General features: G+C 43.3%; 1 protein-coding gene across 4 annotated transcripts in view; it reads right to left on the reverse strand.

Moving 5' to 3' along the window:
* Positions 1-511: 511 nt before the first annotated feature.
* The window catches only part of LOC135515944 (DENN domain-containing protein 5B-like), a 70,844-nt gene continuing 57,474 nt past the window's right edge, over positions 512-13,881 (reverse strand). For 2 of the 4 annotated variants that reach the window (XM_064939824.1, XM_064939823.1), the window contains exons 9-21: positions 13,230-13,361; positions 12,874-13,026; positions 11,653-11,734; positions 11,307-11,388; positions 11,014-11,142; positions 9,188-9,309; positions 8,242-8,387; positions 7,409-7,450; positions 6,356-6,662; positions 6,173-6,255; positions 4,451-4,577; positions 3,703-3,877; positions 512-3,497 (exon numbers count right to left, since the gene is read on the reverse strand). In XM_064939824.1, the coding sequence (XP_064795896.1) occupies positions 3,314-3,497; positions 3,703-3,877; positions 4,451-4,577; positions 6,173-6,255; positions 6,356-6,662; positions 7,409-7,450; positions 8,242-8,387; positions 9,188-9,309; positions 11,014-11,142; positions 11,307-11,388; positions 11,653-11,734; positions 12,874-13,026; positions 13,230-13,361 (1,764 nt within the window). In that variant the 3' untranslated portion in view covers positions 512-3,313. The remainder of the gene's footprint in view (positions 3,498-3,702; positions 3,878-4,450; positions 4,578-6,172; positions 6,256-6,355; positions 6,663-7,408; positions 7,451-8,241; positions 8,388-9,187; positions 9,310-11,013; positions 11,143-11,306; positions 11,389-11,652; positions 11,735-12,873; positions 13,027-13,229; positions 13,362-13,881) is intronic. The other 2 variants (XM_064939826.1, XM_064939825.1) reach the window with 1 other exon arrangement.

Consider the following 13,881-nt stretch of genomic DNA (forward strand, 5'->3'; position numbering starts at 1 on the left):
ATACGAAACTGACGTTTGGACTGCGTCTGCATTGTTTTGCCCATACAAGGAGGGGAATTACGCGGGAAATGGGGGAGGGGGGGGGGGTGTCCAGTTGAAATCTGTGCGCTGTGAATCGAAGAAAGGAGGCGTGACTACTAAAAAATATAGGGGCAGCATGTCTCTAGGTAGGCTACGTGTGGTACGTGGAGCACAGTAGATCGTTAGACTATTATTTTGAAGAAAAACAAACAGTAAATAATGCGTATTTTGAAATAAATAGTAAAAATGCAATAAACAAAAAAAGGAAAATGTAGAAAATATTCGTAAAATAACAGAATATATTTAAAAAATAATTGTTTTGGTAGTGGAACAGGAATCAGAAGTTACTCAATGAGTAAAATGTTATATTGTTTACCATTGAATTCTCATGAGGATCATATGTCATCTCCAACCATAGAGGTGATTCAGTATCACAATGGACATGTATTTTTACCTGAGGGCTGGGCACGCACACACACACAGTATACAGTTTAACATATTGAGCAAATGTTTAATGAAGCGCATCATAAATATCAGAACAGAACAGTGATCATTGACTCTTATATGGACATAGGACTCCATTCATTACATGATCTCCTCCCACCGGACATGCAGTTTAAATTTGCACTCGTGGGAAAGGTTCAGTAGTAGCATTAGGACGGATATTCCACGGGGGGGGGGGACACAGGTTTATGTAACAAAGAAGTAAAGTACAGGACTACTGAATGAGTCTCGCTGTAGCAGTGTGTGTAGCAGAGAGAGTATACAGCCGAGTAGCAGAGTACACCGCATGAAGTAGCACTTTAGGAGATGCAAAGAGGGACCCCTAATTCTCTCTCCACTAGACAGACACTTTTCTCACAGCAATGCACTAAAAACACCTATACATATGGTCGATCATCCTCCTATGTTTGTGGCTTCTTATACATACAGGTAGATAGGTTTGTTATTGTTGGAATCCGTGATACATAAAACCGTAGGAACCTAGTCGCAGGACCAAACTGTGAATGTTACAGAAGGAAAGTCACAAGGATCAACATACAGAATGAAATTTCCAAATATTTCACAGGCGGCTCTTTGCCCCGGTCGCAAACAGTGTCTCAAAGTTTCTTGATCACTACCACAGTTTCTAAGAATAAATACATCAAATCAGAACATTAAAAACAAATGCTCTGTCCTTTTCTGGGTTAATACTGGAAGAAAAAAAATGAACCATAAGTACTGTGGTTGAAACATGGAGTTAAAATTGTGATTAGGAATCTGTCAGTTGTTTTCCCTTTTGATTGGGTTCAAATCCATTGTCTGGTATTTTGATCACCCTTTTTTAGTACACATGCATAAACGTCATATTTACACTCGTTGTTACAGAAATATAGGAACATGTTCATCAAGGTTGATTGAAAAAAGTGGCAAGAGATCTATTTTAGATTGAAAAATACAACCAGCTAGAAATAGTCCCAGAAGGAGTTAACACTCACCAGAAAATAACCACTTATCATAGGAAGGTTTGAGGCATTTATGATAAATACATCATTAGGGGTCATATGGTTAGGTTCTTATTGCAATTGTTTTATATTCCAGTGTATTTCACATGTATCACATTAAATAAGAGGCTGGAACATTTCAATAATACCACACAGAGTGATGCTTGTCAAGATTAGGAAACTGTCCTAAAATGTCCATTTGAGATCAACAATCACACAGATCTGACAGACCACACACACACACACACACACACACACACACAAACACACAAACACACAAACTGTGCATGACAGAAACCAGGATGAAATTGAATTCATTGACCATGACAATTCATAATATAAAAATAACAGAAGACATTCACTGAGTGGACAAAACATTATCAACACCTGCTCTTTCCATGACAGACTTACCAGGTGAATCCAGGTGAAAGCTATGATCCCTTATTGATGTCACTTGTTAAATCCACTTCAATCAGTGTAGATAAAGGGGAGGAAACAGGTTAAACAATGATTTTTAAGCCTTGAGACAATTGAGATATGGATTATATACACGTGTGCCATTCAGAGGGTGAATGTGCGAGACAAAATATTTACAGTTCTTTGAAGGTATGGTAGCAGGTGCCAGGCGCTCTGGTTCGTGTCAAGAACTGCAATAGTGCTGGGTTTTTCCACGCTCAACAGTTTCCCATGTGTATCAAGAATGGTCCACCACCCAAAGGACATCCAGCCAACTTGACAACTGTGGGAAGCATTGTAGTCAACATGTGCCAGCATCCCTGTGGAACATTTCACGCCTTGTATAGTCCATGCCCCGATGAATCCAGGCTGTTCTGAGGGCAAAAGGGGGAGGTGCCCCAAATCTCAATATTAGGAAGGTGTTCTTAATGGTTTTGGACTCTGTACATACACACGCACACACACAGTTTGAAATAGGGTCAGGTCAATGCCGGTAATTTGGTTGAAATGTCCACGCAACCCTAGAAAAGTCGCTGTCCTCCTAGGAAAGACCTATCCAATCCAGTGCAGTGGTTGTGTCCACCAAGATCTGCTAGCCAATCTCAAAGCAGAACAAATGTTCAGTCCAACACAGTAGGTGAATCCAGTCCAACAGAGAAATGAGCCAACATCCAATCAAAAATCTGCGTTACACACAACTCAGTGTAGTGCTGAAAGCAGATGAATCCAGTTCTCCTTTCCTTTGTTGTCATCTTCATCCAAATGATGAGGTTTCACCCACAGATATTCCCAGTGCAGAGACTATGGAGCGGCAGCAGGGGCAAACAGCCACCTTCTGTTTTGGTTTCCTTTTCCTGGCTGACTATGACCCACAGGCATGCTTGCTAACGCTAGCTGAATTGGAACAGGATCCAGCAGACAGAGAGATAGGATCTCCATCACACAGGCTAAGTGTCCATTGAAGAGCTACCTACAGTGGGCTACACACATCTAGCACATAGTGAAAGATCCATGGGTTTTCTTTAAAAACAGTCCCTTCTTACTAAATATCAAAAAGGATATTTTTCAAAACCACAAGCTATGTAATAATAATACTGCATCATCACTCAATGATCCAAAGCCCAAGCTTCTGCTCTGCAGCAGTGGAATCGATTGCTTTGGTAGCGAACCATCTCATCTCTTTACATAGTCCTCACTTCCTACTTCCTCCCTATGACGTGACTTTTCCCAGAGTGAATCAGCTGAAGCATGCCTCAACAACAACAGTGAAAGGGCAAAAGGGAACAGAGCAAGGGTTTATGGGTAATGTAGTCACGGGCTGGGTGGTTTCCCAGCAGGTTGTGCGGTAGGGGTTAAAGGTCGATGCCCTTGACAAGCGAGGCCTCCAGGGTGACGGGGAAGTCGTGGAGGGTCTGCAGGACAGCGATGAGAGCGTTGACCGTGGTCCGGTCCCGCAGCAGAGCAGATTCCTCGTACATCCGCTGGATCACTGGACACTCCACCAACAGAGGGAGCCACTGAATCAGCAGACGGTCTCTAGATAGATAGATAGGAGCGAGAGAGAGAGAAGATCATTAGGAGTATGTTTGCTAAACAGTTGGTTCCATGTCACCAATGAGACTTTTTAGAAGTGTGATGTTGATTCCCAAATACAGCCCTCTGGATGCTTTGTGCCAATAACAACTACAGCACAGTTCTTCAGCCCCACCTCTGTTTCACTGTGTGTGAGTGGCGCCCTCACCTGGCCCCCAGGCAGACAAGCAGCTGGAACTTGCCGTCCTTGCCAATGTTCCTGGGCGAGGAGTTGATGGCACTGACATAGTGACAGAGAGAGACACAGGTCAGGCCCAGGGGCTCAGCAGTCTCCTGCATGTCCCCCATCTGGTCTGCTGACTCCATGTAAGCCACCGCCTTCTCTGTAAAGGGGGAGAGGAGGAGATATGTTAGGGAGGTGGGAGCAGAGGAGGAGAACAGGAAGAGGAGAGGGGACATGGAGGTAAGGTCTACTGTAGAGCTAAAAGAGTATGTCTAGTCTACAGGGGTTCATTCTTTCTCCCTCCGTTGTATTTGAACCTTTGATCTGTGCAAGTAAAGTGCTCTATGGAAACCATCCTCTCCTCATATCCTTTATCATATCAGTCAAAAGCTGTGTTATGAATATTAAGAGGATGAAGCAGCAGTTTCATACGACAGCTGAAGCAGCTACCCGCAGGGTTACTTTGAGTATCAAAGGGACTTTTTAATGGACTACTTTATTTCCATTGGGGAAGTTCAGTATGCAATATCCTAGTTTTCACCACTAGATGGAAGCCTATCACAAAGATCTAGAATCCTACCATAAAGATGGACAGCGGGTGCACGTTTAGCACCTTCATAGAAGAAGAATAGCCCCTCAATCCATCTCAATGCATCATACGGAGGGAGAAATGTGTGGTATTTCTAGGTCATTCCACTAGATGGAGGCAGCGGTGTGGAGGTAGGCCACTCACCCACAAAGTCCCAGACAAAGACGGTCTTCTGGAAGAGGCGGGCGGACTTGAAGCCGTTGTGAAAGAACAGCTCCAGAGCCCCGACCAGACCGACCTCACCACACAGCAGGATGGTCAGACTGCCCCTCTGGAGAGAAGGAGCGTTTCAGATAGAGACCTGTAGTATCATTTCATTAACCTTTGAGACTAAAAAAAGGTACCAATTGTTGATTCTCAACAACAAACATGATGCAACACTACCCATTTGAAGCACCAACTAGAAACAGTGAAATGTTCACTTAAAATCAACACAACATTCCCTTTATTCTCCTCAACAGGTTAAGAAACACTGTTGTCATATTCCCCCTCACAGAGTTAACCAGCCTGTGACAGTGTAGAGCATTTATACAGCACTATAAAGGCCTTTTCCCTCTGAAGGCCCATTATTAGCTGCGGCTAATGCTATACTATTCCTCCAGTTAAACTAACGTAGATGCTGAGTTAACGGCTCTCTCCAGGGGTTTAGACTGGTTTCAAGTTTCAAATTTTATTAGTCAGATATACGGGATACGCATGGTGTACATTGTCCAATGAAATGCTTACTTGCAGGGTCCTTCTTGACAACAATAAGAAATAGTAAAAGATAAGAATACGAACATAAAGTAAACATAAAGTAGAATAGAATAAACATTTTAGCATAAGAATGATACAGGAAGGCACCATTTTTAGTACAATATTTCCATGTGTATTGGAGAAGGGGCATATGGGGGGGCCACTGTATAAATGTAACAGTATAATAAGAGTCTGGTAGCAGCAGTTGTGATGATTGATTAAGTGCAGAGAAACAGAGCAGGTGGTCAGTCCACTTCAAGTGTTCAGCGGTCTGCTGTCTCATAGAGAGAAACTGTCTCTGAGCCTGTTGGTATCAGACCTCATGCTCTGATACCGTCTGTCTGACTGTAAGGGAGATAACAGCTTGTGGCTGGGGTGTGTGTGGTCTCTTTCTATCCTATTGCTGCTTCAATAGGGGTCTATTAGTGGCCTGGGCTCCACGCCAGCCATTTACCCATTTCCTATTACTGCATGAACATCCTCAATAGAAACACCATTATACCAGAGCCATAAAACAGACTCACATAATGAACGCTGCCACCTCAGAGAGAGAGAGCCATCATAGCAGCAAGATTTGTGACCTGTTGCCACGAGAAAAGGGCAACCAGTGAAGAACAAACACCATTGTAAATACAACCCATATTTATGCTAATTCATTTTCCCTTGTATACCTTAACCATTTGTACATTGTTAAAACACGGTATATATAAATATATGAGAGAGAGAGAGAGAAAGAGAGAGAGAGAGAGAGAGAAGCCGGAGGTGAGCACAGAGAGAGTAATTCTACAAAGAGAATAAGAGTATATTTAAAGAGAGTGTGCAGACAGGGGGTTGAGGGGATTGTTAAGCACTAGAATGAGTTCATCATGTTTATAATGAAAGAGAAACAGCATCTGCTCTCTGTCCTGTCATCCTTCCCAGACAGAGCACCTCAGAGAGACTATTAACCTGCCAGATGATGAGTGCTGCAGCAGTCAAAAACCTATTATACTGATCCTTCACTGTCTGAACTCAAATTAACAGATTTAATGGAGAACATGGAGCAGGTGCTTGTTATAAAAAAAAAAAATCTCAGTCGGTTTCGCACTTTCTCTACCACACACACACACACACACACACACACACACACACCTCTTTCTCAGGCTTGTGGAAGTGCTTGCAGATGCTGTTCACTGCCTCGCCGATGGCCTCCTGGATTTGAGCTGAGGTGGGCTCTGTAACGGAAGAGCGAGAAGAGACAAAAAGTGAATATCTATAGTTGTCAACAGTAAATCAGGTATTGGTTATGTTATGTCATGTTGGGGTGTTACTCACTGTATCCGCGTCCTCCCATCGAGGTGATGCTGACGCGTCTGGTCTGACCCGGCGAATGCTGCATGTCAGGCGTGCGACACCCTCTCCCAAAATCCTCATCGGCGTTGGGCAAAGCCAGCTCACCAATCAGAACGCGCTCCAGACTGCCGTCGTCCACGCCTTTGCCAAGCCACCGCCCACACGGGAACTTGTAGGTGTGTCCTGTGATCTCGTTGCGGACCATGACACAGTCCACCAACCACTTAGCCAGCAGCCCAGAGTTATCATGACCCAACTGGACTGTAGTCAGCTTACCCAGGTTTTGACACTATAGAGAGAGACAAGAGAGAAGAATCAGCATCAAGATGTCATTACATGTTTTTTTATGTTAACTCACAATGATAATTCAGAAATAATTTGTTAACAACAGTATGACTGCTAATTCTATAACTATGCAGTGTCGTCCTCGATAAAATCTAGTCCTACTCATCTATCCAATTGATCAACTAAAAAAGTTGACATTAGACCAATGCACAGCCAATGACAGGTGAGTATTCCTACAATATGCCCTTGAATGCCACTTAGGGGAAAGTTGCGTCCCCTTTCCAGACCTTTTAGTTGAAGGTGAGCTTGGTGCATTGAGTGATATGCATAACATCAGCACCATGTCAAGGAAATGTTCATGTAATGCTAAACTACAAAAAGTGGCATTCAAGAACAAACACATACCCCTTCATAAATTTAGAACACCATGAATACCATATGACCAACAGATGGTACACAGACCAACCCATCGTTGACGAAGCCCTCAACCCAGAGATAGAGAGAGCGGGTCGTATTCATTAGGGCACACCGTAGCAAAATGTTTTGCAACGGATAACAGAAATAGGAGTGTTTGTTATTGGACAACTTCAGGTAGCCCCTCCCCCGTTTCAGTCAGTTTTCTTCCGTTTGGTTCCCAATGAATACGACCCTGGAGTCTATGGTACACAGTGAACATTGAGCCTGGGATGATACAAATGGGTCCGGTGGAGAGAAGGAGGGAGGGAAGGAGAGGGAGATGACGTTTCTAACCTTGAACATGGCTTCGATGTGAGTGTGTGGCCTGAAAGCAGACTGGGGGAGATGAAGACATGTGTTAGGACATGATGGACAGCACGAGTGGGAATGGATGGACTTGGGATGCTGGTTTTTGGTAGACTACCCTTCACCAGGCTACAAACCAGGCACATACCCAAACCACCACCATAGTAGCAAAGCTTCTCTAGAGAGATGGTCCACAGAGCTATACTGAACAGTTAGCCATCCCCCAAAACACTCACAAAGCCACAAAGAGCTACCACCCACCACTAGTGAACACGGCACCACTCAGAACGGTAGAGACTATGAAAAGGCTCAGTAGGTAGAATCATGCACTTCCTGAGAGGAAGCAGGTAGGAAAGAGGACAAACGGGAAGTCTGGGTCCATTCGCTCATTGTGCCTGGCAGCATCTCACAGTGTTAACTACTATTCAAGCATACTTCCAATATCTAGTGGAATATTAAGTGGAATCAGCTACATGAACCCAACTTCTAACTCATCAACCCCGGCTTTGAGTGGAAGGTATCAGAGCAATTAGTCACACAAAGATGAATGGATGGATAAACGAACGAGTGAATGAGGAGATGAGGGGATTAGTAGTAAGTATGGAATGGTAGAGAGCGAGTTAGACAGAGTCTTCTGCCTTATGAGACCATGCGTGAGTTCATGCCACAAAAAGGGAACAGCCCCCCACTTCACTCCAGTGGGCAGCAAACAATGACTCAGTGATGGTCAATCGATGCTGATATAACCTTGCTGCAGAACGTCACAGAGACATGAGAGGAGGAGTAGGGGCCCTAGCTGTTGGATCATAGTTCAGACTCACATCGAAGGTCATCTCCAGGATGTTCTTGGTGATCTGTCTGACGCCCGAGTCACCCAGCTCACCCGACACACACACCCACGGGTTAGAGGTCGTCATGGCGTTGCTCAGCTTCTTGATGGGGATGATGACGGCGCGGTATGGGATCACTACAGGGACAAAAAAAAGTAGTACAGTCCCTCTCAGTGAAACACAGAAAGAATAAATGTATTCATAGTTTTATAGTTAAATATAACAAGGGCAAACTAAATCAGGGAGATTTCAGTGGATTGCACTGCTTTAGAGTAATAATACATTTATGAATTTTACTATATAAAATGATCCCAGTTTTGCCTAACGGCAGGCAAGGGTTCCAGAGAAAGCTAACCCAGGCTATTGGTGGTGTGTGTGTGTGTGTGTGTGTGTGTGTGTGTGTGTGTGTGTGTGTGTGTGTGTGTGTGTGTGTGTGTGTGTGTGTGTGTGTGTGAGAGAGAGAGTAAAAGAGAGAAACTACTCTGGTGCTGGTTCAGTGCAAACTGCTATGTGAATAATGTAACCCTGCTTTCAATCTTTGATTACAAGCTCATAGCCTCATGCTTTATTCAGGTTAACACCGTCTCTGCCATTGATCCAAGTTATATTCCTATCCATCTATATTAACCTCCATGGAAAACAGTGATAGGGCAAGGCAAGCACACCAGTTAAGACTCTCCAAAACCTACCATCCATCCTCTCCACAGTGGCAGAGTGGAAAGATTTGCTGTGGGTGACTTGCGGTAAGTTAACTAGAAGTCAACCACTTTAAGTTGTTTTAGCTAGTGTGCAGACTGATCGAGGTAATAGCACCGGTGAAATAGAATTAGTCAACCATCTTATGATGTGACTGTGTTCTGTATAGGATGAGGTAAATTAGTGGTTATATTATGGTCATGTTGATGTTGAATTGTGGTTATGTTGAAGTCCTACTCACTGATGGTGGTGAAGACACTGGTGAAACAAAAGTAGTCGACAGTGTTGAGGGAGAGCAGGTGAAACAGGAACTGCTCCTTCTCCTCCTCACAGCGCAGGAAGGCGTAGCGCTTATACAACTTCCTGGAAACACCACAACACACACTTAATACACATTAACCATGGCTTCGACACTGTCAATGTGAATAATGTGTGTGTGTACAGTTGAAGTCAGAAGTTTACATACACATTAGCCAAATACATTAACTCAGTTTTTTTTTTACAATTCCTGACATTTAATCCAAGTAAAAAGTCTCTGTTTTAGGTCAGTTTGGAACACCACTTTATTTTAGGAATGTGAAATGTCAGAATAACAGTAGAGAGAATAATTTCTTTCAGCTTTTATTTACATTCCCAGTGGGTCAGAAGTTTAGATACACTCAATTAGTATTTGGTAGCATTGCTGTTAAATTGTTTAACTTGGGTCAAATGTTCCGGGTAGCCTTCCACAAGCTTCCCACAATAAGTTGGGTGAATTCCGGCCCATTCCTCCTGACAGAGCTGGTGTAACTGAGTCAGGAGTGTAGGCCTCCTTGCTCGCACACGCTTTTTCAGTTCTGCCTACAAATGTTCTATGGGATTGAGGTCAGGGCTTTGTGATGGCCACTCCAATACCTTGACTTTGTTGTCCTTAAGCCATTTTGCCACAACTTTGGAAGTATGTTTGGGGTCATTGCCCATTTGGAAGACCCATTTGTGACCAAGCTTTAACTTCCTGACTGTCTTGAGATGTGGCTTCATTATATCCACATCATTTTTCTTCCTCATGATACCATCTATTTTGTGAAGTCCACCAGTCCCTCCTGCAGCAAAGCACCCCCACAATATGATGCTACAACCCCCGTGCTTCACGGTTGGGATGGTGTTCTTCAGCTTGCAAGCCACCCCTTTTCCTCCAAACATAACAATGGTCATTATGGCCAAACATTTATATTTTTGTTTCATCAGGCCAGAGGACATTTCTGCATGAAGTACGATCTTTGTCCCCATGTGCAGTTGCAAACCGTAGTCTGGCTTTTTAAAGGCGGTTTTGGAGCAGTGGCGTCTTCCTTGCTGAGTGGCCTTTCAGGTTATGTCGATTTAGGACTCGTTTTACTCTGTATATAGATACTTTCGTACCTGTTTCCTCCAGCATCTTCACATGGTATGATTTGCACTTTTCGCACCAAAGTACGTTCATCTCTAGGAGATAGAACACGTCTGCTTCCTGAGCAGTATGACGGCAGCGTGGTCCCATGGTGTTTATAGTTGCGTACTATTGTTTGTACAGATGAACGTGGTACCTTCAGGCGTTTTGAAATTGCTCCCAAGGATGAACCAGACTTGTGGAGGTCAACAAATTATTTTCTGAAGTCTTGGCTGATTTCTTTTGATTTTCCCATGATGTCAAGCAAAGAGGCACTGGGTTTGAAGGTAGGCCTTGAAATACATCCACAGGTACACCTCCAATTGACTCAAATTATGTCAATTAGCCTATCATAAACTTCTAAAGCCATGACATTTTATGGAATTATCCAAGCTGTTTAAATGCACAGTCAACTTAGTGTATGTAAACTTCTGACCCACTGGAATTGTGATACAGTGAATTATAAGTGAAATAATCTCTCTGTAAACAAATGTTGGAAAAATGACTTGTGCCATGCACAAAGTAGGAGTCCTTACCGACTTGCCAAAACTATAGTTTGTTAACAAGAAATTTGTGAAGTGGTTGAAAAACTAGTTTTAATGACTCCAACCTAAGTGTATGTACACTTCCGACTTCAACTGTATGTGTGTTTGCTTGCGTACTTGGTTAAGGCTTGGCGGGACATAAGCTGTTTGAGGTGTTGGGAGAGTAGCTTCTTCTCCAGAGAAAGACGGATCCAGGCCCTCGCTCTGCCCACATCAGTCTTTATCTCCCCCATACTCTGGATGTGCCTGAGAAAGGGAGGCGTGGAGATGTGATAGAGAAGGTGAGGATGTTAGAAATATAACAGCAAATAACAAAACAAATTGTTGACTCACATGGATTAATTTGTGAGATATTACCAACAACCTATGACACATCGTAATGTACAGGTATCGTGGTAGGTAATTCATACCTCATATCCTGTATGACGGACGCTCGCAGTGATGGCATCCCTATTGACGACTCAGACTTTCGTCTCTCTGGACCATTTGACACTGTGGGAGGGAGAAAGAAGCACACACACACACACACACATCTCAGCTTTGGCAGCGCTCCAATTTAAAATAAATATATCAAATGCCACTGGAGTGTGAAAGGTCTGTAGATTCATTTGAAAATGTAGTATTTCAGTGGATTATTGGGTATGGATAGTGTGTGACTGAATGGATTGAGGGTAGGAGTGACATGTGTTTTATGTCAATGTTGTATATTAAGGTGTGTGTGTGTGTGTTTATATATGTGTATGTGGGTGTTCTTACCTGGTGACTCTGCCTGCTGCTGCTCCAGTTTCTCCTCTCTGGCCTGGTAGTGCAGAAGGTGGGACCACAGAGCTGACTTCCCCTACAGGGGTCACAGTCCAGAGGTTAGAGTTCAACCCACACACTTAACTTCTTTGGGCTAGGGGGCAGTATTCGGAAGTTTGGATGAATGAGGTGCCCAAAGTAAACTGCCTGTTACTCAGGCCCAGAAGCTAGGATATTCATATAATTGGTAGTATTAGACAGAAAATACTCTAAAGTTTCCAAAACTGTTACAATAATGTCTGTCAGTATAACAGAACTGATATGGCAGGCAAAAACCAGGGGACAATCCATCCAGAATTTCTTCTACTATGGCTGTCATTGGGAATATAAAAGGATTGCAGTTCCTAGGGCTTCCACTAGATGTCACGAGATGTCAACAGTCTTTAGAAAGAGTTCCAGGCTTGTTTTTTGAAAAATGAGTTAGAATTTATAGTTTTAGTAAGTGGCTCCCATTTTGGCTGTAGTGTTTGTTTCGTATTCCGGTAAGTGCGTGTACTTCATTATTTATCTCCGGTAATGGTCTCCGGTATTCTTAAATATAATTGTTTATATACATATTAGGGTACCTGGGGATTGATTATGATCGTTGATATGTTTGGAAGAAGTTTATTGGTAATTTACAGGATTCATTTGTATGCATTTTTAACGAGGGAAACCAGTGGATTACTGAGTCTAGCACGCCAATGAAACAGACTTTTCTGGGATATAAAGAAGGACTTCATCGAACAAAATGACCATTTGTTATGTAGCTGGGTCCCTTGTGATTGCAACCAGATGAAGATGGCCAGGTGGGCCGATAGCGTCCCAATGAACCGTAAGAAGTTAATAGCCAATACCCTCCCTAATACAGGAAACAATGCACTTCCAATAGCTAATACATTTACTAATAATACTAGACTATAGATAGAGGATTACCAGTCAATAAGCCTAATGAAATAGGGTCATATGGTTATTACTATAAGACCGGATTAACCAAAGTGTTGGTAGACTGACCTCTGACCTATAGCCAATAGCAGGTTCTTCCAAGTAGAGCACTGAGCATGAGGAGGGTTTACATTGTAAACGCAATGTCATCATTACGATAAAACCTGATTAGAGAGTGTGTGTGCATGTATGTGTGTGTTTCTCTTCAGTGCATGTGTATGCACGTGTGTGTGTTTGTGTGTCTCTACAGACCTGTTTGACTTGTAGGCCGTGGCTCCAGATCCTCTCCAGCAGGTCACAGAGGGAGGCGATGAGAGTGTTCTCCTCCAGACCTGTGATGTTGGCCTCCCCATGACCCAGCTCCACTGCCTCCCTGCCCATCTTCTCCACCAACATACGCTTAGTCTGGAGACAGGAGACACAGAAACTTGACTAACACAACATGACCCCTACACATAGAATACAATCAACCGGTTTGTAGACAGAAACCATTCCCATCATAACTACACCAAGCAACACAAAATTGGACCAATATACATTGGAGACACATAGCAACTGCAACCACAACTTGACCAATACCACAATATATTTCACATGTACAGACTCACCTTCATGCGACACTCCTTGAGTAGTCCCTCTACAAACTTCCAGTTGGTCTGAGCGATGACGGCAGGTGAGAGGTCAGACAGCTTGGGCTGACGGAGGTTCTTCCCCAGGCTCCGAGCCTCCTGCATGTACTTCTGATGGAAACAGAGATGGAGCAACAGTCAGCTGTGTCTGTAAAACTCCACAGTCATGGCTAAAAGTTTTGAGAATGACACAAATATTAATTTCCACAAAGTTTGCTGCCTCAGTGTCTTTAGATATTTTTGGCAGATGTTACTATAGATTACTGAAGTATAATTACAATAATTTCACAAGTGTCAAAGGTTTTATTGACAATTGCATGAAGTTGATGCTAAGAGTCAATATTTGCAGTGCTGACCCTTCTTTTTCAAGACTTCTGCAATCCGCCCTGGCATGCTGTCAATTAACTTCTGGGCCACATCCTGAATGATGGCCGCCCATTCTTGCATAATCAATGCTTGAAGTTTGTCAGAATTTGTGGGTTTTTGTTTGTCCACCCGCTTCTTGAGGATTGACCACAAGTTCTCAATGGGATTAAGGTCTGGGGAGTTTCTTGGCCATGGTCCCAAAATATCAATGTTTTGTTCCCCGAGCCACTTAGTTATCACTTTTGCCTTATGGCAAGGTGCTCCA

The sequence above is a fragment of the Oncorhynchus masou genome, chromosome 27 (assembly GCF_036934945.1).
Source record: "Oncorhynchus masou masou isolate Uvic2021 chromosome 27, UVic_Omas_1.1, whole genome shotgun sequence".
In the NCBI taxonomy this organism is placed as follows: Eukaryota; Metazoa; Chordata; class Actinopteri; order Salmoniformes; family Salmonidae; genus Oncorhynchus; species Oncorhynchus masou.